The sequence below is a fragment of the Poecile atricapillus genome, chromosome 35, assembly GCF_030490865.1.
Source record: "Poecile atricapillus isolate bPoeAtr1 chromosome 35, bPoeAtr1.hap1, whole genome shotgun sequence".
NCBI classification, from domain to species: domain Eukaryota; kingdom Metazoa; phylum Chordata; class Aves; order Passeriformes; family Paridae; genus Poecile; species Poecile atricapillus.
The window spans coordinates 3366758-3391115 of record NC_081283.1 but is presented as its reverse complement, the minus strand read 5'-3'; the positions used below and the strand labels follow the sequence as shown (position 1 = coordinate 3391115).

The 24358-nt window shown below is 64.0% G+C and overlaps 3 protein-coding genes across 6 annotated transcripts; 1 reads left to right on the top strand and 2 right to left on the bottom strand.

Annotated features, from left to right (window-relative positions):
- Positions 1–577: 577 nt before the first annotated feature.
- Positions 578–3701, bottom strand: SP7 (Sp7 transcription factor). 2 transcript variants are annotated; one of them, XM_058861265.1, is made up of 2 exons: positions 3553–3701; positions 578–1801 (listed from the first exon to the last, which is right to left on the bottom strand). In XM_058861265.1, the coding sequence occupies exon 2, from the start codon at positions 1728–1730 to the stop codon at positions 741–743; it is 990 nt and encodes a 329-aa protein (XP_058717248.1). In that variant the 5' UTR covers positions 1731–1801; positions 3553–3701; the 3' UTR covers positions 578–740. The 2 variants fall into 2 exon arrangements, with proteins under 2 accessions (XP_058717248.1, XP_058717250.1); XM_058861267.1 differs by lacking the exon at positions 3553–3701 and adding an exon at positions 3396–3465.
- On the bottom strand, positions 3421–9844 carry LOC131590825 (collagen alpha-1(I) chain-like). The gene is made up of 4 exons (XM_058861143.1): positions 9133–9844; positions 7214–8041; positions 5925–6159; positions 3421–3664 (listed from the first exon to the last, which is right to left on the bottom strand). Exons 1-4 carry the CDS (start codon positions 9842–9844, stop codon positions 3421–3423), a joined length of 2019 nt encoding a protein of 672 aa, XP_058717126.1.
- Positions 9734–24287, top strand: SP1 (Sp1 transcription factor). 3 transcript variants are annotated; one of them, XM_058861186.1, is made up of 6 exons: positions 9734–9849; positions 10898–10992; positions 11578–13090; positions 19970–20138; positions 20493–20692; positions 21046–24287. In XM_058861186.1, the coding sequence occupies exons 1-6, from the start codon at positions 9843–9845 to the stop codon at positions 21360–21362; spliced, it is 2301 nt and encodes a 766-aa protein (XP_058717169.1). In that variant the 5' UTR covers positions 9734–9842; the 3' UTR covers positions 21363–24287. The 3 variants fall into 3 exon arrangements, with proteins under 3 accessions (XP_058717169.1, XP_058717171.1, XP_058717170.1); XM_058861188.1 differs by lacking the exon at positions 9734–9849 and adding an exon at positions 10071–10102; XM_058861187.1 differs by lacking the exon at positions 9734–9849 and adding an exon at positions 10288–10458.
- The last annotated feature ends 71 nt before the right edge of the window (positions 24288–24358 follow it).

Below are 24358 nucleotides of genomic sequence, written 5' to 3'. Positions count from 1 at the left end.
TGGGGGACGGGGTCTTGGGGACACAGGGCCATGGGGACAGGGAGACGTGGGACAGTGGGGACTACAGGACACAGCCCTACAGGCTCCTGGGGACACGGGGTCCTGGGAAAGGGGAGCAGCACAGGAGACTGCAGCCATATGGCACCCCTAAGGACAAGGGGACAGCCCAGCTTGTCCCCAGTCCCACTCAGCTCCTGCCACCCCCAGAGAGGAGGGACACAGTGACCCTGTGCAAGGCTGTGTCCCCCCTGTGCCTCAGTTTCCCTTGGAGCCCTGCAGGGAGGGGGAAGCTGAGGCCATCCTTGTGATGAAGCCACTCGGCCTCAGCCACAGAAGGGGGGCCCGGCTCCACTCTCAATCCTTTTATTGCTTTTTTCCAGGGGGGCAGGAGGGGCAGGCAGCTAAAAAAAGAGGGGGGAACACGTTATATTAGCACTGATGAACCAGGCCGGGGGAGGGGGCCAAACCCTGTCCCTGAGTGCGGGGGGCGAGGCGAAGGTTGGGGGACAAGAAGGTTTGGGGGGGGTTGAAGGGAAAACAGAAAGGGGGGGGTCTCACCTTGACACCCCCCTGTGAGCCCCAGAGGGCTCGGAGAGCGTCCCCCATAATTTAAGACATAAATTAGAATGGCTAATGAGGAGCTGGAGAATTGAGGGGGGGAGCCTGGGGGAGAAGCATCCCGTAATAAATATCCCCAGCGGCGCAGAGGAGGAGGAGGAGGAAGACAAAGGCTGAAAGGCTCAAATCTCCAACAAACTCCCGGCTTCGGGACTGCCGCCGTCCTTGCCGGGCGAGGCGGGCGGCGGCCGGGGGGACGCGGGGGGCTGCTCGGCGCCGGGGGGCGGCTTGGGGGGGCCGGGGTCGGCGTGGGTCTTCTGGTGCTTGCTGAGGTGGTCGCTGCGGGTGAAGCGCTTGCTGCACAGCAGGCAGGTGAACTTCTTCTCGCGCGTGTGGGTCCGGACGTGGCGCTCCAGCTCGTCGGAGCGGGTGAAGCGTTTCCCGCAGAAGAGCCAGTTGCACACGAAGGGTCTCTCCCCCGTGTGCCAGCGCAGGTGCGCCTTCAGGTGCGAGGCTTTGCCGTACACCTTTCCGCAGCCCGGGATGTGGCAGCTGTGCACCGGCTTTCGCCGCGACCCCCCCGGGCCGCCGAGCCGCTCCAGCTCCTGGCAGTTGGGACAATCGCACGCCGGGCGTCCCCCCAAGGAGCCGCCGCGGGGACCCTTCGGGGTCTCGCCCGGTGTGGGTTTAGGGGCGGGGGGCGCCGCGGGGGCGTTGCTGTAAGGAGGGGGGTTCAGAGCGCCGAAATCGGAGCTGTAGCTGGGCAGAGGGGGGCTGAGGGTGGGCTGGCCCTGCAGCGAGCCCTGCAGCCCCTCGGCGCCCGCCGGGCCCCCCAGCCAGCCCCCGTTGGGGTGCACATCCCACCAGGACGGGGCCGCGGGCCCGGAGCCCCCCGGCAGCCCCCCCCCGATGCCGCCCTTGTACCAGGAGCCGTAGGGGTGCGGCATCTCCAGCGAGGGGTACACCCCCGGCAGGCACTCGCCCGGGGAGTGGCCCTTGGCCGCCACCACCACGGGGGCCCCCAGCACCTCCTGGGCGCCGGAGGGAGCTGGGAAGGGGTGGCCGAAGGGGCCGTAGTCGGGGCCGTAGGGGCCGGGGGAGGCCTGGGGGCTGGCGGACGGCGACAGCAGCCCCGGGGCGCTGGGGAAGGCGGTGGCGTAGGAGTCACCCATGGCTGCGGTGGGGGCACCCCGAGGCGTGGGGGCGATGTCAGCGGGAGCTCGCGGCCATGGCACTCGGCAGCCTGTGGAAAACAGCGACGGGGCTTGAGGGTCCCGAGGGGCACCGTGTGCCAGGGGCTGACCCGGCCTGGGGGTCAGCACTGGGGCAGCTGTATTGGGGTGTCAGCCCCGCTGGACACCCAGTGCAGGCGCACCCAGCAGCACCCGGCCAGTCCCCCGGTGCCACCCGCCACCCCCAGCGCTCCCCATCCCCTCTGCCTCAGTTTCCTCCTGCAGAGCTGCGGCCATCCCATCACCCCCCAGCCCAGCATCCCCCCCAAAGGGGCTTCTCCGGGGGCTGCTGTGGGGTTGTGCTGGTGGCAGGGCCTCCCCCCACCCCCAATCTCGGCTCCTTCTGCCTTTATGGTCTTTTAATCGAATTATGCTGTGGCCTCCCCCCTCCCCGGGTGACTTCCTCTGCTTTTATACCCGTCATGGCTTTCAGCTGCACGGGCTGGGCTGGGGTGTCGCGAGCAGTCCCTCGCCCCCATCACCCCCGGCGTTCCCTTTATTTTAATTTTCTTAAAAATTCAACTCTTCACCCACTTTGGGGCATTTCCACTTTGGCTTTTTTGTTTGTTTGGGGTTATTTTTTAGGGTGTCCCCCCCTCACCCCCCTTCAATTTTTTTTCCGTGGTTTTTGCGCCTATTTTTACGCCGGCCCCGGCCGTGGCCGCAAGCGCGCTCCCGGTTTTCCAAGGATAACAAGGGCCAGGCCTGTGCCCCGGGAACGCTGCCCTGCCGCGAGAGCCGAGGTAATTAAAACCAGGGCGAGCGGCAAACGGAGGCGCACGCTTAAAATAGTGTCAAACTCCCATAAATCAGCTCCGCTTGCGCCGGGAAATTAAGGAGCAGGGAAGGAGCCCCGGGAGCTGTGGGCTGAGGACGGTGTGAGCTCGCTGCACGAGTGGCCACTGGCGTGGGTGACAGTCCCTTCGCGGCTCCTGCTGGGTCAGGGATCTTGACCCCATCCCCTCCCGGCGTGGGAGGGGTCCAGCCCCTGCTCTGGGGGTCCCTGGTCCCAGATTCTTGGTCCTGAATTCCCAGTCTCTTGTCACTGACCACCAGTGTCCAGTTCTTGGTCCTCAGTTGCCCATTCCCTGTCCCCTTGTCCCCCAGTCCCTGGTCCCCTAAGTCCGCAGTTTCTTGGTCCCAAAACCCAGTCCTTGTCCCCAGTCCCAGTCTCCAAACCCCATCCCTGGTCCCCAGTCCCTGGCCCCAAATGTGCCCACAGCCCTTGCCTCAGTTTCCCCCATCCTGGCAGTGCCACCCTGTTCCCTGAACCAGAGGACACCCAGGCCTGGCTCCTCCTGCTGTCCCCAGCCACAGGGACAGTTTGGGGTGACAGTGGCACCGCCCCACCCCGCTCCCCCTCTGGGGATGGCAGGGTGCAGTCCCTGCTGGGGCAGGGGACACCCGTGTCCCCCAGCACGGGGACCGCAGGGGGATGCTCGGGGCTCACACAGGTCCCTGTCCTTCGGGGGCCTGTATCCCGGGGGTCTCCCCCATCCTGGAGTGAGTCCTCCAGCCCGTGGGTCCCAAATCCCGGGGTCGCTGTCCCCAGAGCAGGGATCCCCCATCCCAAAGTGTCCCTGTCCCTAGAGGGGGATCCCTCACCCCATGTTCGTCTATCCCGGGGTCCTCATCCCGAAGGGTCCCGGTCCCCAGCGCAGGGATCCCCCGTCCCGAAAGGTCCAGAGCGGGGATCCTCCACCCCACGTTCCTCTGTCCCGGGGTCCCCGTTCTGAAGGGTCCCGGTGCCGGGGGTCCTCACCACGCTCCGGGGACGCCAGGGGAGGGTCCTGCCCGCGGGGATGCCGCTGTCGCGGTGTCGCGCTGTCGCGGTGTGCCGCTGGCCGGGATGCCGGTGTCCCGGGATGCCGGGGCTCGGTGCGGAGGGAGGGACGGAGAGAGAAGGGGGGAGAGGGAGGGAGAGGGAGGGACGGAGCACCGCGGCCACCGCCCGCCCCGCTGTGCCGCTGCGGCGGGGCTGGGCCGGGCCGGGACCGGGAGCGGGAGCGGGAGCCCGGCCCCGAACCGCCCCCAGCCGGGGGGGCCGGGGGACCGCGGGAAGGGGGGCAGAGGAAGGGGAAGAGGAAAAGGAAAAGAGGAAGGAAAAGATGAGAGAGGGGAAAAGAAAGAGAAAAGGGGGAGAGAAGAGAAAGGGAGAGAAAGAAGGGAAAGAGGAAAAAGAACAAGGAATTGGAAGAAGGAAAGAAGTTAGAAAAAGAGAAAAGAGATGAGGAAGAAAGGAAAAGAAAGGGGAAAGGAAAAAGGAATAGAAAAGTTTAAAAGGAAATTAAAAAGAGGAGAGAAGAGAAAAGAAAAAAACATAAAAGGAAATGGAAGAAAAATGAAAGAAGGGGAGAAAGAAAAAGTTGTGAAGGAAGATGAGGAGGCTGAGAGCTGGAGGAAGGAGGGGAGATGGGGGACAGGAACCAGTGTGGGGAAAAGGAAAGCAGAAGAGAGAGGAAATAAGGGGAGAAAAGGGAAAGGGAAAGGAGGGAGAGGGGGAGAAAGGGATGGACAGCAGGAAAAGGAGGAGGAAGGGGCTGGGAAGGGGAAGTGGATGAATAGGAAAAGTGCTGGAAGGGAGGGATGGAAAGAAGGAATAGATGGATGGGGAGGGGAAAGAGGACAAGGGGACAAAGGAGGAGGGCACAGCCGGGCACCCAGAGGCTCGTCACCCCAGAAGGAGCCAGGATGGTGCAGGGATGGGGATGAGGGGCTGGGATGGGGTTGGGAGAGACAAAGGATGGGAATGGAGCAGAGATGCGGACAAAACTGGACCAAGACTGGATGAGGACAGGATCAGGGATGGGGACAGGAGGGGACAAGAGATGGAGATGAGACGGACCTGGGCTGGAGCTTCAGGTACCAGGAATGGGGTTAGAGGTGTGGAGATGGGAAAAGGACTGTGAATGGAGCGGGGATGGGGCTGGACGGACAAGGGATGGGGGTCAGGGAGTAGGGACAGAGCTGGGGACAGGGACAGGGGACATGTGCAGGGGGACAGGGACAAGCCTGGCTCTGGTGATGGGGCTGGGGACCCCCCGTGCCTCAGTTTCCCCCCCCCCCGTGAAGAAATTGTTCCAACCTCCGCTTTTTTATGTTACTACTCCTCCATCCTTCCCATTTTCTTTTCGCTTTCCCCCTTCCCTGTTTTCCCCCCGCCGGGGCCGGTCGGAGCCAGCGGGGCCCTTTCCCAGCCCTGAGTCAGGGCTTTCCGCTCCGCAGCCGCCGGCGCCGCCGAAGGCCACAACCACCGGCCCCCCCTCGCTGGGGCTTCCACTGCCCGCAAACTGGGAGCAAACTGGGACGGCCACTCCAGCCCTCCTCCTCAGCCAGCCCGGCGTGGGATGGGGGGGAGCACCCCGTGGGTTTTTTGGGGAGTTTCACTCCCACCAGCATCGCCCACCAGCGTCCGGTTTTTTGGGGGTGTCTGGCACTGCCCAGACGGCCGGGGCTGGGATGGGGGTGTCAGTTGGGGTGAGGGTCTCTCCCCGGCCCGGGGGCGGTGGGGACCCCCCGTGTGCCCCGGGACCCTTCAAAGCGCGGCGGCGGCGGGGGGGCGGCGGCGGGGGCTGATTACAGGGCGGCGCCGGGCTCGGCCGCCCACGGCCCCGCGGCCGCGCCGGGCCCCCGCAATTACCGGTATTTATACCCGGCCGGACGCCGGGACCTCGCCAGGGCGGGGGGACACGGGCCGGGGGGGCTCCGTCCTCCGGCAGCCGGCCAGCCACTGTCCGTCTGTCCATCCCTTCCTCCATCCCTCCTTCCCTCCTCTGCCTCATTCACCCCCGTTTATCAGCCGGGGCAGGAACTGACACGAGTTTGGGGGGTCTCAGCACGACAGAGATTACGGGGCTGGAGGTGTCCCTGTCCCCATCCCGGCCCCCAGGGTCAGGGGACGCCCCCTGCCCAGTGCGGGGATCCCGGCGGTGACACCGGGAGCCCCGCGGCTCCTCGGGCTGGGGGGAAGCGGAACCAGCCCCGAATTCCTCCCACGTGCGTGCGGGGGCACTGGGAGGGGACACTGGGGACACTGGGAATGCTCACACCCAGCACTGTCCCCCCCAAGCCCTCCCCCCATTCTGCCTCCAACCCGGGGACACCGGGGTGACCCCTGCGTACCCCAGCCCTCACCTGGCGCGGTGTCCCCCCGTGTCCCCCCCCGGCCCGGCCCCGCCCGCCCTCTCCGGCCCCCGGATGTTTCCCTTGCGGTCGGAGGCCCCGAAATAGCGCAGCCCCCGCGCTGGGTGCGCCGGCCACGGCCGCCCACGGGCCCGGGGGGGCCGGGGGAGGCTCCGAGGGCTCGGAACAGGCCTGAGCTCCCCCCGGGGTCCCAGCGATCGCCCCCAAGGTGGGGGACAGGGAGGGTCTGCGGGGCAGGAGGAAAGCGGGGGGAACATGGGGGGGCCAGGAGGAGCCGGGGGACGCGTGGGGACGTGGGAGGTGCAGGGGGCCATGGGGGAGGGTTGGGGGTCCCATGGGACCGTGGGGGAGCTGGGGGGTCCCGTGGGATCATGAGGCATCCAGCGGGACATTGGGGGATCCAGGGGGACGTGGGGGGATCTGGAGGGACCCGCGGGGACACTGGGGATGTGAAGGGACCTGCAGAGATTGGGGGGGGGCACCCGGAATGGGGCTGGGGGGTTCCCACCCACGGGGAAGCCAGGGCAGGGTGGCCCCAGGGTTGAGCTGCGCCCACGGCCCTGGTGTTTCCTCCCACCCTTTAATTATCCCGGAATTATCCCTGGAAATAACTGCGGGGGCCGCGGGGGGGCGGGAGGGACAGACCCTGGGACAGCCGGGGGGACAGCGGTGCCCTGGGGAGACAGGGGTGGCCCTGGGGGGACAGAGGTGACCGCCGGGGGACAGGGGCGGCCCCCAGCACCGCACCACCCCTGTCCGTGTGCCCCCCCCGCCATGTGGCTCCCATTGCGCTGCGGTGCCGAAGCCACATCAGAGCGGTGGCAGCGGCAGCCGCGGGGGCGGCACCGGGGGCCCGACCCCCCTCCGGCTGCTAAAGGACCCCCCCAGGTTGCCGAGCGGACCCCCCCCAAGCTGCCACCGTGCTCCGTGTCCCCTCCAACCTGCCAAAGACCCCCCCCGTGCAAATCTGGGGTACCCCACGTGCCCCCCAAGCCTTGGGACCACCGCAAATTGTCCTGGGGATCCCCCCGCGGCTGCTAGAGACTCCCGCCGCCCCTGAGACCCCCCCCCAGGCTGCCAGCGATCCCTCCCCAGCCCTAAGCCCCCCAAGGTGCCCTGGGTCCCCTGCCCTGTGATTCCCCCCCCGTCCCCCGGTCCTCCGCCCGTCGCTGTCCCCGGGCCGGGCCGCCCTGGCTCGCGCCGCGCTGCATTTCTGCGGTTCCCAACCCAAAATTGCTGGGAGTCGCCCGGCGTCGCCCTGATTCCTCCGCGGCCGCGACCTGTCGGGGGGGGGGGACCCAGGGGGACAATCGGGAGGTGGCAGCGGGGGTAGGGCACCCTAGGCTGGCCCCGCTCCCCCACCCCAGCTCGCCCCAGTTTGCCCCCAGCCCAAGGCTGAGGGTTCCTCTGTCCAAGTCCCGTGTCCCCTGAGCTCCTGCAGCCAGTGGGAGGTGGGGACAGGGACAGCGTTAGGGACGCTTTTGGGGACACGGGACAGGACAGCACCCTGATGTGAGAACCCCGGGGACAGGACAGGGCAGCTTTGGGGACACTGTTGGGGGACAGGACAGGGTTGGTGACGGTGTTGGTCCCAGGACAGAATACTGCCGGTGGCACTGCCGGTGGCACCGCCGGTGCCCGGGTCCCGCTGTGGCGGGTGACAGGACACTGCCGGTGACAGTCGGTGGCACTGCCGGTGGCACTGCCGGTGACACTGCCGGTGACAGTCGGTGGCACTGCCGGTGACAGTCGGTGGCACTGCCGGTGGCACTGCCGGTGACAGTCGGTGGCACTGCCGGTGACACTGCCGGTGACACTGCCGGTGACACTGCCGGTGACAGTCGGTGGCACTGCCGGTGGCACTGCCGGTGACACTGCCGGTGACAGTCGGTGGCACTGCCGGTGACACTGCCGGTGACAGTCGGTGGCACTGCCGGTGGCACTGCCGGTGACACTACCGGTGACAGTCGGTGGCACTGCCGGTGACAGTCGGTGGCACTGCCGGTGACACTGCCGGTGACAGTCGGTGGCACTGCCGGTGGCACTGCCGGTGACACTACCGGTGACAGTCGGTGGCACTGCCGGTGCCCGCCGGTGCCCGGGTCCCGCTGTGGCGCCCCCGCCAGGCGGCAGCAAAGCCTCCAGCCCGGGGGTGGCACCGCCCGGCCGCGACCACCGGGGGGCGCATGGGGACACCGGGGACAACGAGGGGTTGATGTTGATGTTGGGGACGGGTCCCCGTGGAGAGCAACGAGAGGTTAATTGGGGGCGTTAATTGGGGGGGTCCCGATGGGGGCTTTGGGGGCAATGGGGTGCTAATGGGGGGGTAATTTTCAGGGCCCTAATGGTGGGAGTTACTGGGGGGGTCACTGGGACGAGGATCCTGCTGGGAGTGACGGGCTCAGGGGGTCTGAGGGGGGCAGGTACTGCCGTGGCTCCCTCGACGCCCCCAGCCCAGCCCCAGCTCCCCGGGGCTCAGGTCCAGTGACAGGATGGGGACAGTCCCCGTGTTCCCCCAGCACTGGCGCAGGGCCTCTCAGGCCCTTTTACCCCCAGGTGCCAGCGCTGCAGGGGACGAGGGGACACGGAGTGACCCCAAGGGTCTGGGGGGAGCAGGAGAAGGGCAGGGACAGGACAGGGACAGGGACAGGGCAGGGACAGGGCAGGGCCAGGTTGTCCTCAAGCCCCAATGAGGGCGGGGGCGAGGCCGCGTGGCATTCCCGGGCCGCGGGCCGGGAATTGTGCCGAAAACACCGGGAAATGGGAAGGTCACGGACGAGGGGGCGGTTTTAATGCTGGAAAGCGAAACCAAAGCCGCTCCGTGTTCCTTGCTGTTCGCTCTCCGTGTGTCGCCGGCCGCGATCTCCTCCCGCCGCGCCCCGCCCGCCCCCAAATCGCTCACTTTTCTGGAAAATAAAGGATCTTGGCCCCAAACCCCCAAGTCCTCCAACGCCCCCAAACTCCCCAGTCCAGGTTCCCAGGGCAAGGGTGGCGCTCCCACGGGCTCCCCGCTGTGGCGCTCGTTGTGTCGTGACAGGACTGGGCGATGTCGTGACAGGGCTCTGGGGGTGTTCACACAGCGCCGCGGGCCCGTGAGGAGGTGTCGCAGCGCCATGGCGGCTGTCGCGACGGGGCCGAGCCGGCTCGTGGCATGGAACAGGGAGTCGGGGAGAGAAGAACCGCGGGTAACCCGCGGTACCGAGCGCGGGGGGAGCCCGGCCGGGCCTGAGGGAGCCCGAGCCAACATGGCGCCGGCTCCGCCATTCGCCGCGCCGTCCCTCCAAGGGCGCAGCCCGGGCGCTGGCCCCGCCTTTCCGCGGTGCCCATTGGCCCGTTTGAGACAGACCGGCGCGCCGATTGGCTCTGTGCCGCGCCGCTGCTGCCGCCTCCGCGCTCGGATTAGCCGGCGCTCCCGTCAATATCCGCGCCTCTCGCGCTCCGCGGCGCGGCAATCGCGCTACCAATGACGGCCACAGCCCGCCTCCCACACGCCACTGGCCGCCGGGCACGCTCATCACGCCGCGGCCCGCGCCGCCGCGGCCGCGCCCATACGGGGTCTCCCTGCGAGCCCGCGCGGGCGCTGATAGGCTGTGCCGCCGCCCGCCCCTTCCCCCCCGCGCCCCCATTGGCCGCCGCCCCGCCGCGCTCCCCCTCCCCCACGGGGCGGGGTCCGCCCGCCCTCCTCTCCCCCCGCACCGCGCCGCCCTCGCTTCCCATTGGTCGTACTGTCCGTCGCTCCGCGGCCCGCGCGGCGCCCATTGGCTGCGGGGGCGGCGGGGGCGGGGCGCGGGGCTGCGGCCGCGGCGCGCGGCCCCTCCCTCGGCAGCCCCTCGGCGGCACCGGCGGGTTCGGCCGCTCGCCCGCCCGCGCCCCCGCCCCGCCCCGCGCGCCCGGCCCGGCCCCGGCACCATGAGCGGTAAGGACGGGGCCGGGGCCGAGCGCCGCGCGGGGCCCCGGGCACACGCAGAGGCGGCGGCTCCCGCCCGCTCGGAGGGGCCAGAGGCGGCCCCGCCCCGCCGGGCCGGGCCCCGCCGGGCCGGGCCTCGCCGCGCCGCGCCGGGGGGACCTGCCGGGGGAGGGACCCGGGGGAGGGGGGAAGGCCTCGGGGGAGGGACCGGCGGCCGCGCCGGGCAGGGCTGGAGCGGAGGAGGGGGCGGCGGGGAGTGATGGGGAGGCCCCGGGAATCGGGGCTGGGGGCGGGGGGGGGGGGGTGAGGTCCCGGGGGATCGGGCGCGGAGATGGCGGGGGAGGTCGTGGGGGTGGGCGGCTGCGAGCGCAGGCACCGGGGGGCTTTCCCCCGTTCCCGGGCAAGGCGCCCTGCGGGGGCGGATGCGGGAGCCGCGGGCGGGGGGGGCTGTGCAGGAGGGCGGTGGGAAGGTGTGAGCGGCCGGGGCGCGTTCAGCGACCCCTCCCCAGTGCAGACCCCGGTGAGGGGTGCTGAGGTAGAGGGCAGGACCGGGGGACGCAGCCCCGGTGGCCGGCGGAGGACGAGGAGGCTCCTGAGCGCTGGGAGAGGAAGGATTTGGTGGGAGCGGGGACCCCCGCGCTGGGCGGGTCGCGGGTGGGGCAGCCCCGGGCCGGGGATCCCGCGGGCCGGACCCACGCGGGGGAATCCCGGGGTGGCTCCGCGGGACCGCGGCGGGAGGTGTGTGCCCCGGCCGGCGGGCAAGGCGAGGGGGAGGCCCGGGGAGGACCCCGGCGGGGGCCAGGGAGTGTCCCGAGCTGGTGGGGAGGAGCTGGGCTCTGGAGCGCGGCCGGGTCCTCCCCTCCCCGTCCCGCTGCCAGCTCCCCTTTGGCAGCTCCCTGCTCTTCGCAGCCCCTTCCCGGCTGCGCCAGGAGCACATGGTCCCCCCAGAGCCAGCCTGCCGTGTCCCTTCGGGGCCCTGCCTGGCCCTCCCGAGCCTCGCTTCGCCGCCCTGCCCCGAAATGTCCCTAACCGGGGCTGTCGCTTCCCTCCTGCGCAGACCAAGAGAGCACCGAGGAGATGTCGGCTGTGAAGCCCGACAAGGGCGAAGGCGACGCCAGCAGCACAAGCAGTGCCGGCGGTGGGGAGGCCCAGGTGAGTGGGGGGAGGATCGGCCCCCGCCCGGCCCTGCTGGCCCCGGGGAAGTCGTGGCAAAGTCCAGGGCCGGGCCGAGCTGTTTGCTGGGCCCAGGCGAGCGTTTCAGCACGGGCAGGAAGAGGAGGGCGAGTGCTGCCAAGCAGCGCCCGTGGCTTCCTCTCCTCCCCGGCTCTCCTCGGAAACTCGCAGCTCCCCTGTGACACCACGGCCCCCGCTGGCCCCTCTCCAGCTTGTGGAGCCCAGGAACCACCCTCCTTCCCGGGGGCTTGTTGTGCTTCAGGGGGATTCCCTGCCTTTGGGGTGGAGGAGCTCTCTCCTCTCTTGGCTTTCCCAGGCAGGCTCCCTCCCCTTTCCTCCCCGTGGGTTCAGGCTGTCCCCGCCTGACAGCCCTGTGCCTGGCAGTTGTATTTTTCCGGCTGTGGGTAGGTTTGTTCAGGAAGGAGTGTTTATCTTTTCTGAGTACGCTCCTCCCTATTTTCTTTTTTTAAGTTTTTTTTGTTGTTTCCTCGTTTGTTTTTTTTCCACTCCGGGCCTGCCCCTCGGGCCGCCTTCCACCCTGGTAACTCCTCCTCTCATCCCCAGGAGTCACAGCCATCCCCGCTGGCTCTGCTGGCAGCCACCTGCAGCCGCATCGAGTCTCCCAATGAGAACTCCAACAGCTCCCAGGGCCAGCAGGGCGGGAGTGGTGAGCTGGACCTCAACGCGGCCGCCGCCCAGCTCACCCAGTCGGCCAACGGCTGGCAGATCATCTCGGCGGGCTCGAGCACCCCCACGGGCTCCAAGGAGCCGGGCAGCAATGGCAGCAACGGCAGTGACGCCTCCAAGAGCCGCCCAGTCAGCACCGGGCCCTACGTGGTCACCTCGGCGTCCGGCCTGCAGAACCAGCAGGTGCTCACAGGCCTGCCGGGTGTCATCCCCAACATCCAGTACCAGGTGATTCCCCAGTTCCAGACCATTGACGGGCAGCAGCTGCAGTTTGCAACCACCCCAGCGCAGGTGAATGTGCAGCAGGATGCCTCGGGGCAGCTGCAGATCATCCCCGGCTCCAACCAGCAGATCATCACGAGCCGCGCGGGCGGCAGCAATCTCATTGCCATGCCCAACCTGCTGCAGCAGGCCGTGCCCATCCAGGGCGTGGGGCTGGCCAACAACAGCCTCTCTGGGCAGACCCAGTATGTGGCCAACGTGCCCGTGGCCCTGAACGGCAACATCACCCTGCTGCCGGTCAACAGCGTGGCTGCCAGCCTGGCCCCCACATCCCAGACGGGCACCCTGAGCAGCTCGGGCTCGCCGGACAGCAGCTCCCAGCCAGCCACCTCGGGGGCTGCCAGCAGCTCGGGCAGCACGGCCACGTCCCAGGCCAGCTCAGGCGCCTTCTTCACCAATGCCAACAGCTACTCCACCACCACCACCACCAGTAACGTGGGTGTCATGAATTTCTCCACCAGCGCCACGGTGGGCACCAACGTGCAGGCGCAGACCCCCCAGAGGGCCAGCAGCGTCCCCAGCTCGGACTCTCTGCAGACCCCGGTGTCCGGGGTGGCCCTGCAGCCAGGGCAGCAGAAGGAGGGGGATCAGGGTCAGCAGTCGCAGCAGCAGCAGCAGCAGCAGCAACAGCAGCAGATTCTGATCCAGCCACAGCTGGTCCAGGGAGGGCAGACAATCCAAGCCCTCCAGACCACCCCTCTGTCTGGCCAGACCTTTGCCACTCAAGCCATCTCCCAAGACACCTTGCAGAACCTGCAGCTCCAGGCCGTGCCCAACTCTGGCCCCATCATCATCCGCACGCCCACGGTGGGTCCCAACGGGCAGGTGAGCTGGCAGACCATCCAGCTGCAGAACCTGCAGGTGCAGAACCCCCAGGCGCAGACAATCACGCTGGCCCCCATGCAGGGAGTGTCACTGGGCCAGACGGGCAGCACCAGCACCACGCTGACCCCCATCGCCTCCCTGCCCAGCGGCACCGTCACCGTCAACGCCGCCCAGCTCTCCTCCGTGCCGGGCCTCCAGACTATTAACCTCAGTGCCTTGGGAGCGTCCGGGATCCAGGTGCACCAGCTGCAGGGGCTGCCCCTGGCCATCGCCAACGCCCCCGGTGAGTGCTCGGGTCCCTTTGGTGGCCAGGCACGGGAAGGAGAAACGCTGGGACCCCGCGGGGCCGGAGCTGGGCTGGGCTGGGTGTGGGTGGTGCCAAATGGTGTTGGCGAGTGGGGTGGGGCTTGTGCTGGACCTGGCACGGAGTGTGTTGATCACCAGAATACACTAGAGGTCTTTTTGGGGAGTTTAAGTCTTGGAAAGAAAGAGAGGAGGTGGCTGCAGGGGGAAAGTGGAGAAGAAGGGGGACATCTGTTTTTGTGCCACTGTCCAGCCCTGGTGGCCACCCAGGAGTCCCGGGTCAGGGCTGGGGTGAGGACCCGAGTCCAGCTCGGCTCCTTGGCTGTGCCTGCAAAGAGTCATGGCCATAAAACACAGGGATTAGCTGAAAAGCCCATGAAAACAAACACAGTCACGGAGCCGCGGGGAATTTCCTCACAGGGGCGGAAGAAAGGGCTCATTAAGTGTCTGGGTGCTGGCGCGGGACAGCGTGACCTCAGCGTGGTCCAGACGGTCCCGTGGGCACAGGGCACCCTGCTCAGATCCCCAGGGATCCATCCCACAGCCTGGGAAAAGCGGGATACGTGAACGTGGGAACTGAGCTGGAGCTGCGGAAGGGATCGATTCTGGGAACGCTCTCCACTTGCTTTTCCACTGTTTTCCTTGTTGCGTTTTTTTTCGGGGTTTTTTTTGTGTTCTGGCTCTGGCTAAAAGGGGCTGTTGCTGGATTTAGTCACAGTTGAGAGGCAGCAGAAAATGTTGCTCAATCCAGCCTGTGCTTCCCTCTCGCGAGAGGCGGCGGCTGCTCCCCCGGCCTTGTTTTGCAGCATTATTTTGGGCTGTTGCTACAGCAGCTTGGCTCGCAGGCAAGCCACGGGTCACTTTAGCCTCGGGATTAGCCTGATCCTTGGATTTCGCGGAGCGCAGGGACCCGCGGGGGCTCCCACAAGCCGGGGCTGGCAGCCGGGGGGACACGCGTGGCCTCTTGGACCCGCGGGGTGTGCCTGGGGCAGCTCCTGCCGAGGCTGGGGCTCCTTCCTTGTGCGCTCCCGGCTCCTTCCTTGTTTTGAAGGCACTGGAGAAAGGCATGGGCGAGCCCCAGTTCCTGTATTCGTGCCTGGCTCTGCCCTCGGAGGTGGAACAGGGAGGAACGTTCTAGAGACCACCCACCCAACACGCTCACGCTGCGGAGCCGCCGCCTCCTCCTCCTCCTCCTCTTTCTCCTCCTCCTCTCTTTTTTAGCTCAGCAGCTCTCAGCCCTTGATCCGCGGTGAAGAATTCCCCGCGAGCGGTGGCAGCAGCAGCGGGGCCTCCTGGCTCTGTCCCCAGCCCCGAGGACATGACGCTGTCGCTGTGACCTGGGGACATTTGGAAAGAAAAGCCAAAGCAGGGTTCAAAGCGTTTTTTTGGGGATTCCCAGCTCTGTGGGTTGGTCCAGGAGGCTCCTGGGATGAAATGGGGAAAACTGTGGCCAGGACGGAGCTTTCTGGCACCAATCCAGTGGCAGGATTTGACTCCAAGCCGTGTCCCTCAGACGTGGCAATGGGTCCCTTTGTCCCCCCAGCCACCACCAGCCCCTCTCCAGGGGGCTGAGCCCTTCCAGACCTGCGTCCTTCCAGATCCGAGCTCTCCAGTGGGAATTTGAGGGAGGGGTTTGTTCCCAACACGTCCCAAATCCCTGAACATTTTCCAAGCCTCCACGTGTGCTGGAACTTTCTGCTCCAGGCAAGGAGTTGGGAGGGATTTTTGGAGCAGGAAAAGCTCCTCTGCTTCTGGGGGGAGGCAGATGGTAAATGAACCCTTGCTGGGGAGGGGACTGTAACTGGTTTTCCTTGGATCCTGCTGCATGTTCCAGGCTGGTGGGGAAGGAGGAGGTGCCCAGCCAGGGGTGTGGTGGCCCCAGCTGCCGCCTGGGCTGGCAGCACTGCGTGTCCTGCCCCTTCCAGAGCTCAGCTCAGCCTCCTGGGGGTTCTGTGTCCCTTCCTGAACCCCGGGGAAGGGGGGCTGTGGCTCCCAGCCCTTCGGGTACATTGCCAATGAGGTTTTCTCCAGTTTTTTGGCAGGGGAAAGGTCCCTCAGGGAGAAAACAACACCTGAAAAGGTCTTTAAAACTCAGGTTTTTTTGCTGCTGGGTGTGACGCAGAGCCCAGCTCTCTATGTTAATAGGGTGGCTCGAAGGCTGTTTGTTCCCCCTGCCTGGCTGGGCTGGCAAGGAGCAGGGGCAGGGGCAGGTCTGTGACCACCAGGACCCCGCAGAGTCAGGAAGGGGGGATTTCCTCAGCTGGCAGCACCCCAAAACCCCCCCGGGGCAGCTACCAGCACTGCCCACATGGGCAGGCACCGGGGACCTGTGCGGTGAGGGATGGGGTCTGTGGCTCACCTGGGGGCTGTGACACCTCTGTGGGGTCTGAGAGTCACCTCGGAGTCACCTCAGCCCCAGGGAGGGACATCCTGCCTGAGGGGGGTGATGGCAGGGGTTTTGTCACGTCGGTGTTTCTCTTCCTCTTTTGTCATAGGGAGGAGGAGGAAAGGGACTGTTCTGAGCTCAGTGGCCTTATAGTGGCTCTGTCCTCATGTCCCTGTCCCTGGCAGAGCCCTGCTGTCCCCACATCCCTGCCCCTGTCCCAGCCTTACCTGGCCAAGGAATGTGCTGGTGCCCACCAGGCAGGTCAGCACTGGAATTAACCCTCCTTGTTTTGGGGGCGCTCAAGGGATATCCCTCTTTTTGGGATGTTTGATTCCAGGGCTGGATGGAGCTGTTGGGTGAGATTGGGATTTTCTGGGCAGCACCAGCTCCTTGGATGGAGGATGTGGGGGGGAATTGAGCAGTGGGTTCTGGGCTGTCCTGAAAGGAGAAGCCCTGGTGGGTGCTGGAGCCCAGTGTGTTCAGCAAACCCCTCCTGGCTCCCTGCTCCCCCTTGGTCCTTCCAGGGCCCTTCCCAGCATCGGGCCAGCGGCACAAAGCCCTGATTGTGTCCTGTTTGCTGGTTTTTAAGGGCAGCTTTGTAGCAGGGCCTGGATGAGGCATCCACATGGCATCGAGTGTGGCGGGGAGGGGAGAAGGGGAATCGAGCCCCGGCAGGATCCGCCCGTGACGCGCAGCCTTGTTTGTCTCGCCGCACCCGTGACATCACGGCACAAACCAGCATATTGTGAAACTTCCTGCTCTAAATCCCAGCCAGGCTGGACTTTACGTTCCCTCTGGATTCCTCGGCCGACCTGGTCCGTGGTGTTCTCTGGGAGCCTGACAGGAATCCCCAGGGACCCCAGGGTTCTCTTGGGAGGAGAGGGAGCAGAGCCTGCTGTCGCAGTTTTGGCCGGGTGAGGTTGTGCCCCACAAAAAGTCCCCGTGGGGGACACCCTGTGGGTCCTGGGCTCCATGGGGCAGCCCTGCTCCTCCCCATTTTCCTCTCCCTGCTGCTGCTCCAGGCCAGGCTCAGTGGGGCTGGGAAGGGTTGGCAGCCGTGCCGGTCGGACGGGTCGGGTGCGCAGCAGCCACCCCGTGACTCCTCCCGGGAGAGGTCCTGGCTCCAGACCCGTCTGCCAGGCCCTGATCCGCCTCTCCCTTTTATCTGGGCCAGCCCCAGCCCTGCTGGAGCCCCGTCCTTATCACCCCACACAGGAGACGCGTCCTGGCTCCCGGCTCTGGGGGAGTTTCTGCGTGGCTCCCACCACAGCAGGCAGCGTCCCGACGGCTCCTCAACCCCTCCCACCCCATCCCAGGACGCCTGGGTTAGATCCTGGGGGTGATACAGGCATCAGTTCCTCCTCGAGACTAAAAATGGGATTTGTGGCTCGGGAAAGCACCCACCCTTGATTGTGGTGAGCAAGAGGCACACAGAGGTTTGGGAGATGCCTGCTGGGGCTCCCCACCTTGGGAGCTGCCCTTCCCTGTCTCATCCAGGAGTTTTCTTCCTTCCACAGCCCTCGCACAGAGATTTCTGCCCGGATGTCGGGGGTGCTTTGGTGGGACCTGCCTGTGCTGCAGGGTGAGGTGCTCTGGGTGCTTTCACCCCAGCAAAGGCAAGGCAGGACCAGGGGCTACATCCCGGTTTTGTGACAATTCAGACAGGAATTTAAAGGGCAAAGGGGCTCTGTCTGTCAGTCTGCAGCATGACAGAGGCACTTGGCAAATCCTGGGGCATTCAGGGATCTGGAAAAGTGGATGCTGAAGTGATTCTCTGCCTCAGCTCTGTCCCCTTTTACAGACCACCTCATTCATTCCATCGGTTCCATCCCAATTTATCCCCTCTCCATCACTCATCCTGACACACAGAAACCTCCAGCAATTACAGGAGCTGCCCAAGGAGTGGCTTCTGGAGTCATCAGAGTCCAAATTAAAGCCCAATTACTCACTGGGCTGCAGACTTCCAGCCTGCCCCATCCCCTGGTTCCTTCTCCACCACCCTGATCTCCAAGGAATTGCTGAGCCAGAGCTTGGCTCATTTGCATGGATGAGCTCCTGGTACAGATTAACTCATTTTGCAAATCAGGGAGGGAATCAGATGGGGAAAAAAACAAGGGGACGTCCTTCCAAAGCCACTTTGTCCCTTTGTGCAGCTCTTTGGTGTGTCTGGGCAGCTGGGGTTTGTTCTGGGCAGGGCAGTGACCCCAAAAACTGGGCAGGAAATGGGGAGAACTCAAGCTGTGAGCTAGAAAATGTGGATTTTGGAGGTATTTTCAGGAGCACAGCCTGAGAGGTTGGGGCTACGTGTCCCCAGGTTTTGTTTTTCTTTCTTTTCACCTGAAAACTTCCTCGTGCCTGGTGCCAGCTCTCCCCCCTCACCCTCTGCTGCCTCTGCCCAGGCAGAGCTGCCAGAGCTACAGTTTGTACAATCAGCCCCGGTTTGTTGGTTTTGGGTTTTATTTCAATCTCTTCCCCTAAAAATGAACACGGGGTCTGTTCCCCTGCCTGAGGTTGGCCAGGGCGGGTGTGAGAGCTCCTCTCTCCTCCCCGCCGGGCATTTCTCACCTCCTGGTAGTTTGCTAAATAAAGCAAACAAACCCCAGCTTTTTCCTGCACAAGGAGCACCTTGTCTGCAGAGAATTCCCAAGCCAAGATTCCAGGCTTTGGGGTTTTTAGTGGGACACCAGAAACTGCTCCATTCCTGGGGGCTCTCAGCGGTCGCTGGTGGAGCAGGGCCAGGGACAGCTCCCCTCTCCTGCCTTCCCCAAATCCCTCTTTCTCCCCAGGCTTCTTCCAAGGATCAAACCTCCTCTTGCTCTATTAATCATTTATTTTTCCAGGGCTTTGCTGGCCCGAGTGTGGAGCTTCCAGGGAAGTTTTAGTCTTAGCAGGGCTGTGTGTTAGCAGGGATAACAAACGTGAATAATCCTCCTTGCTCACTTTTCCCCTGAACCTGTTGTATCCCAGAGATTTCAGAGCTACTGCTTGGGGTGGGATGATCCCTGCAGGTCCAGGAGCTGCTGCCCTGGATTTATACCTCGCTGAGAGGTGGCCACAGACTTCCAGCAGCAGGATTTGTGTTTGTTCCCCCCACACCAAAAGGCCAGAAAATTCTGCATAGGCTTTTGCCTCTTGGAGGATTGAAGCCATTCCAAGGCATCCTGGCTGGATTCTCCCCCTCCCTGCTTTATTTTTGGGGAGAGAACTTGTGTTTTCTCCTGGCTTTTTTTTTTTTTTTTCCTTCCCATTTTTTCCCGGCTTTTTTTTTTTTTTTTTTTTTTTCCTAACAGCAGCTCTTCCCATCCGGGGAAATCTCTAATCCGTGGCTGGAGCACAAAGCTGCCTGCGCTGGCTTAGGAAGCTTAAAAACCCTTCCAGGCCCCCCAGCCCCGTGCGAGGCTGTGACTGCAGACACGTCACAGGAGCTGCAGGGAGGGACAGGGAAGCTCCTGAAATCCTCAGCTTCGCAGGGAGCTCGGGAATGTGGCCCCGAGGGCCGGGCTTCAGATGGTGTCACCCTTGGCAGTGACAGCTTCCTTCTCCAGGCCTGGCTGGGACAGCATTCCTGTGCTCCAGGGTGAGGGGCAGAGCCCAGGCGCCGGTGCCAGGCTGGGTGAAAGGAGCATCCTCGGGATATCTGGGTTTATGTGCCAGGTGACAGCCCCGGTGACATCCTGGCTGCTCCTGCCCTGTCCCCCACTGTGACAGGATCGGGCTCTGCTCCTGGTGAGTGCTCGGAGCTCTGGGTGTCCTCGCCAGGCCAGCACTGCCTTTTCCCAGGGAGTCTGGATCCCTGTGGATTCGGGGGCAACAAACCTCCCAGTCTGCTCCTGCCTTCTCTCAGCTGTCAGGACCTGCTAGTGGCAGATGAGAAGGGATTGCTCAGGCCCTGCCACCCCCAGGCCTGCTCCAGCTCTGCCACGGGGACACTGTGGAGCCAGGAGGGTGGGAATGGGACTGGGGAAGGGATGAGAGGGAAAGGCTTCAACCCCACCAACCCCCTCAGGGTGGTTTCTGTTCAGCTGGGAGCTGTCCCTGTGCTTCCCTGGCTCTTGGGAGGTGGGAATTGCTCCTGGGCAGAGGCAGGGACTGCCTCCAACAGCAGCTCCTGAGGATTTCCCAACTTTTTGTGTCTTTATCCAGCTCTGTAATGGGGATAATGTGGCATCACTGGAGGATGCTGCTCTTCCAGCCTGCTTTCTTTACCCTGCTGCAACCTGGGCTGGAGTTGTGCTGGAATTCTGCTGACATAGTTGCAGTGGTTGGCAGGGGGCTGTTTCTTGGGAGAGCTGCAGCTCTTCCCTCTCCCCTGGAGATAAATGAATGACCCAGACCAAAATGGGGGAGGTCCGGAGGCTGGGGAATGTCAGGAGAGCCGAAGGAGAAGGGTGGGATCGACAGCTCTGTCCAGCAGAGACAGCTCCCCTCCTTTCCAGGTGAGCAGCTGCCGTAAGCTCCCGTGTTCTCTTGCAGGTGAGCACGGGGCCCAGCTGGGGCTGCACAGCGGCAGCGGGGACGGGCTGGGGGACGAGAGCGCGACCGTGGAGGAGGGGGAGACCAGCCCCGACCCCCAGCCCCAGCAGGGCCGGAAAACACGGAGGGAAGCCTGCACCTGTCCCTACTGCAAGGAAGGAGAGGGCAGGTGAGGCTGCTGCCCACGGGTCTCAAAGTGCCTCGTTTTGTGGAGTTGTTTGGGTTGGAAAGGGTCCCTCGGATCATCAGGTCCAGCTGTTCCCCCCGCTCTGGCAATGCCACCCGTGTCCCCAAGTGCCGCATCCACGTGGCCACCTGGGCACCCCCAGGTCCTTTCCCAGCTTTCCAGCCCTGGTTCTCCCCCGTGCCCGGAGCGCCCCATGGGGCTGCTGTGACCCAGGGGCAGGACACAAACCTCACCCCAAACCCCTCAGTCCCACAGGGCCGACCAATCCCAGTCCAGCACATCCACATCCCCCAGGCTGCTGGGATTCCCTCAGCTTTAACCCTTCCCTTCTTGCAGGAGCTCTGGGGATCCAGGGAAAAAAAAGCAGCACATCTGCCACGTGCCAGGCTGCGGGAAGGTGTACGGGAAGACCTCGCACCTGCGGGCGCACCTGCGGTGGCACACGGGGGAGAGGCCCTTCATCTGCACCTGGGTGCTGTGCGGGAAGCGCTTCACCCGCTCCGACGAGCTGCAGCGGCACAAGCGCACGCACACAGGTAGGGCTGGGGCTCCCGGCCGCCCAGGAAATCCTGGGAATTCCTTGGGCCGTCCGCTCCGACGCGTGGTGCTGCACGGAGCAGCCGCAGGGATCCCCGTGCCTGAAATTCCCGTGTCTTGAGCTCCTGGGGCTGAGAGCCTCTCCAGAGCCCGAGCATTGTCATGGGGAGGCACCTTTTCCCAAGATCCCAACTTTTCCCAAAATTCCAGCATGTTCACGCATTGGCCTTGATGTCTTTGACCCCCCTCAAGGGCAGGAACCTCTTCCCAAATCCCAACCTTTTCCCCCAGCCTCAGTTCCCCATCTCGCCCCGATCCCACTGTCCCTCACACCCCTGTCCCTCTCCCCCAGGAGAGAAGAAATTCGCCTGCCCGGAGTGCCCCAAACGCTTCATGCGCAGCGACCACCTCTCCAAGCACATCAAGACCCACCAGAACAAGAAGGGAGGCGCCACCAACGTGGCCATGAACGTCTCGGCTGTCCCCATGGACACGGCGGCCTCGGGCGAGGGCAACGGCGGCGCCACGCCCTCGGCGCTCATCGCCACCAACATGGTGGCCATGGAGGCCATCTGCCCCGAGGGCATCGCCCGCCTGGCCAGCAGCGGCATCAACGTCATGCAGGTGGCCGACCTGCAGTCCATCAACATCAGCGGCAACGGCTTCTGAGCCCGCGGCCAGCGCCGGGAGGCGACGGAGCCGCCGGCCTCGGCACCTCCAGCACTAACCCAGCCCGGCACCGCCGCCACCTCCGCTCGAAGGCCAGAGCTATATATATATATTTTTTAATTTTGGCTTGATTTTTTTTTTCTTTTTTTTTTTTCTTTTTTTTTGTTTTTGTCCCTTTTTTTGTCCTGTTTTCCTCCCCGCCCCTCCCGCCCGCCTCCCTGCCCGAGGTCCCTCGGCGTCATCACGCCTTGGTCCTTTTAGCAAAAAAAAAAAAAAAAAAGAAAAAGACAACAACAACAACAAAAAAGAAACCCAATGACAGAAATACCAACAAAAAACACAAAAAAAAAACCAACCCAAAAAAACAAAAAAGAAAAAAAAAACAAAAAAAAAGAAGAGAAAAGATTCTATATTATTATTATATATATAAAAATATAAAATGTGTTCGTTTGAGAGAGGAGAGATGTTGCTGCGACCATGGCGTGGTCCCTCTGATGCCTTATCCTGGAGCAGGTCGGCCCCTCTGGGGCACGTCAGACGATGCCCGAGCTCTCCTCCCCGTCCCGGATCTCATTTTCCATCAGAATCCCTAAACTCCCCCTCCCCGGGCTGTCGGACGCTTTGCTTTGAGGTGACTCTGTAATTCCTTTGGCATTCTCGGGGAGTGATCCCGCTGGATTTTTCACCCTTGGACTCCCACTGCCCTCCCCTGCCTTGGCAGGTGTTTTTTTAATTTTTTTTCTTGGATCTTGGTTTTTTTCCAGCCGTTTTTTTGGTGAGGTTCCCTGTCCCGTGGGAGTGGAGTTGCTCCATGGGAAGGTCGTGGACAGAGGGGCTGGGACACAGCCCTGGGGGGAAAAATTGGAGCCTCCTCAGGGGGGAAAAGTTGGTGTTTTCTTTTTATTACAGCCAGCGTTGGAATTAATAATAATAGTAATAATCGGGGAAAAAGGAGAATCCGCGGAGCTCAGCCGGTCTGGAGCAAGGGGGAAGCACCACAGGGACACGAGAGACGCTCGGGGGTTTTCTTGTGGCATTGCTGGAGGTGGCTCCTGAAAAAAAAAATAGGGACAGCTTGGGAAAAAAAAGCCCAGAAAGGGTTTTCCAGGATCCTGCTCTTCCTCCCGTGGGAGGGCTCGGTCCTTTCCGTTCTTCCTCCCACACCCTCCTCTTCCTGCCCCGGGCGCATCCCGGCTGCCCTGCACGGCTTCCATCCCAAAACGCGGCTGTGGGGTGCGGGGTGTGGATCCCCCAAAAAGGGGAAACCTGGGATTGTTCCCAAGCTTTGGGGTGAGCCCAGCTGGGTGTGAGCGGGTGGGGGCCTGGGAATGCCCCCGGGGCCGGGAGCTGCCCAAGAACTCCCCTGCTCCGCTTGTGGGGTCAGGGCTGGGCCCCCGGGATCGCCGCTGATCCACCGATCCCACCTGCCCAGGAAAATCGGGCGTTTTCCCTGTCCCACTCCACCAGCCAGTGCTTCCCACTCCGGGTGTCCCCCCACCCTTTTCCTGCTCCCCCTTTTCCCGGGAGAAGCTCCAGCAGAGCCAAGACCATGGGGCAGGCGCTGGCGAGGTGCCGGGATCCCTCGGGAAGCCTCTGGATAGGACCTGACCCAGCTGCCCCATCTCCAGCCCTGAGCTTTTCCACGCTCGGGAGCTCCGGGAGCCAGTGGGAGGCGGGAATCTTGTTTTGATTTGGGATTTTTGGTAAAAAAAAAAATACAAAGAAAAAGGAAAGGCAGCAGAAGCTCCCCGGGGAGGGGGCGCAGGGCCCGGCCCCCCAGCCCCCCGGCTCTCTCTCTCAATATCTATTTTTGCATTTGTATATTTTTATATAGGAAACTTTAAGCATTTGTATTTTAATAACCCTGTGAAGCACTATGAGCTCCCCCCACCCCCAATCCCCCCAGCCCAAAACCCACAAACGACTGGGACAAAAAACAGGAGGGTTCTGTATTTAATGGTCAATTTGATGATTCTGCCCCCACCCCAAACCCCCCCCAAGCGAAACTCCGTCCCCAGCGGGGATCAAGTGCCAAACCCGGTCCCGGGTCGGGTGTTGGGATGTCCCCGTGTCCCTCCCCACGGACTGGCCCCCGAGGAGCTTGGCTTTCCTATGGAAATGCAGCCGGGAGCGGGGGGCAGCCAGGGACCCCCAGGGGGGCTTTTCCCCGAGCCTGGGCTGCTCCCCTGCGGCTTTTGGGGGGATCAGAGCATGTAGGGGGGAATCAGAGCATTATCTGAGGGGGAAATCAGCATTTTGGGGGGTTCACACCACCAGCGCTGCTCTCAGTGCCGGATCCCACACCCCCATTTTGGCTCTGTTGGCACCGGGGTCCCCGCCCTGCTCCCGGCGCTCCCCACCCGCCCCAAACCCCCCCAGCAGCCCCCAGATCCCCCCCAGCCATTCCCGGGACACAGAACACAAACGTGCCTTGACAAGGGGGTGACGGGCTGGGGATGAGCCCCCCCTGCTCCCCTCCCACCCCCCACACCCCGCAGAGAGTTTGGGGGGGCTCTGGGGGCTGTCCCCGAGGCTGCCCCCATCTCCCAGCTTTAATCCACTGTCACCCCTTCATTCCGGGGGGGCTGGGGCCGGTTCTCTATGCAGCGGGGGGTCCTGGGGGGTCCAGCCCCCCAAACTGGCAATAATTCTCTCCCTGTTTGATCTCGTCCCATCTCTGTTCTGTTTTAATTTGGGAAAGGGGAGGGAAGGGGGGGGTTGGTTTTTACAAATCCGGTGGCTGATGTCATAAACCTCCCTCCCCAAAGGCGATTTTTTGGCGGGGGGAGGTGGTGGATGACTTCTTTTTTGGGGTCCCAAAGTGCTATTTTTTTGTACAAAAAGACTTAGATGAAACTGTTAGTTTTGGGGGGCTCCTTTGTAAATGGGGAACGACGAGTTTTTGTAATAAACACAAGTCGCTGGCGTTGTCTGGAAGTCTGCTGGGGGATCCCTTTTGGGGGAGCACAGCCGGTTTTTGGGGGATGGCAGGGGTG

Bases quoted from the DNA above. Each gene is read 5' to 3' on its own strand.
- SP7 (XM_058861265.1), bottom strand. From the start codon at position 1,730: ATGGGTGACTCCTACGCCACCGCCTTCCCCAGCGCCCCGGGGCTGCTG.
- SP1 (XM_058861186.1), top strand. The intron at 10,993-11,577 runs GTGAGTGGGGGG...TCTCATCCCCAG, and splicing joins CCGGCGGTGGGGAGGCCCAG to GAGTCACAGCCATCCCCGCT. The intron at 13,091-19,969 runs GTGAGTGCTCGG...GTTCTCTTGCAG, and splicing joins GGCCATCGCCAACGCCCCCG to GTGAGCACGGGGCCCAGCTG.
- LOC131590825 (XM_058861143.1), bottom strand. From the start codon at position 9,844: ATGGTGCCGGGGCCGGGCCGGGCGCGCGGGGCGGGGCGGGGGCGCGGG. The intron at 6,160-7,213 runs GTCGCGGCCGCG...CCTGCCCCGCAG, and splicing joins GGGTCCCCCCCCCCCGACAG to ACCCTCCCTGTCCCCCACCT. The intron at 3,665-5,924 runs GTGAGGGCTGGG...CTCCGCACCGAG, and splicing joins ACGGGGGGACACCGCGCCAG to CCCCGGCATCCCGGGACACC.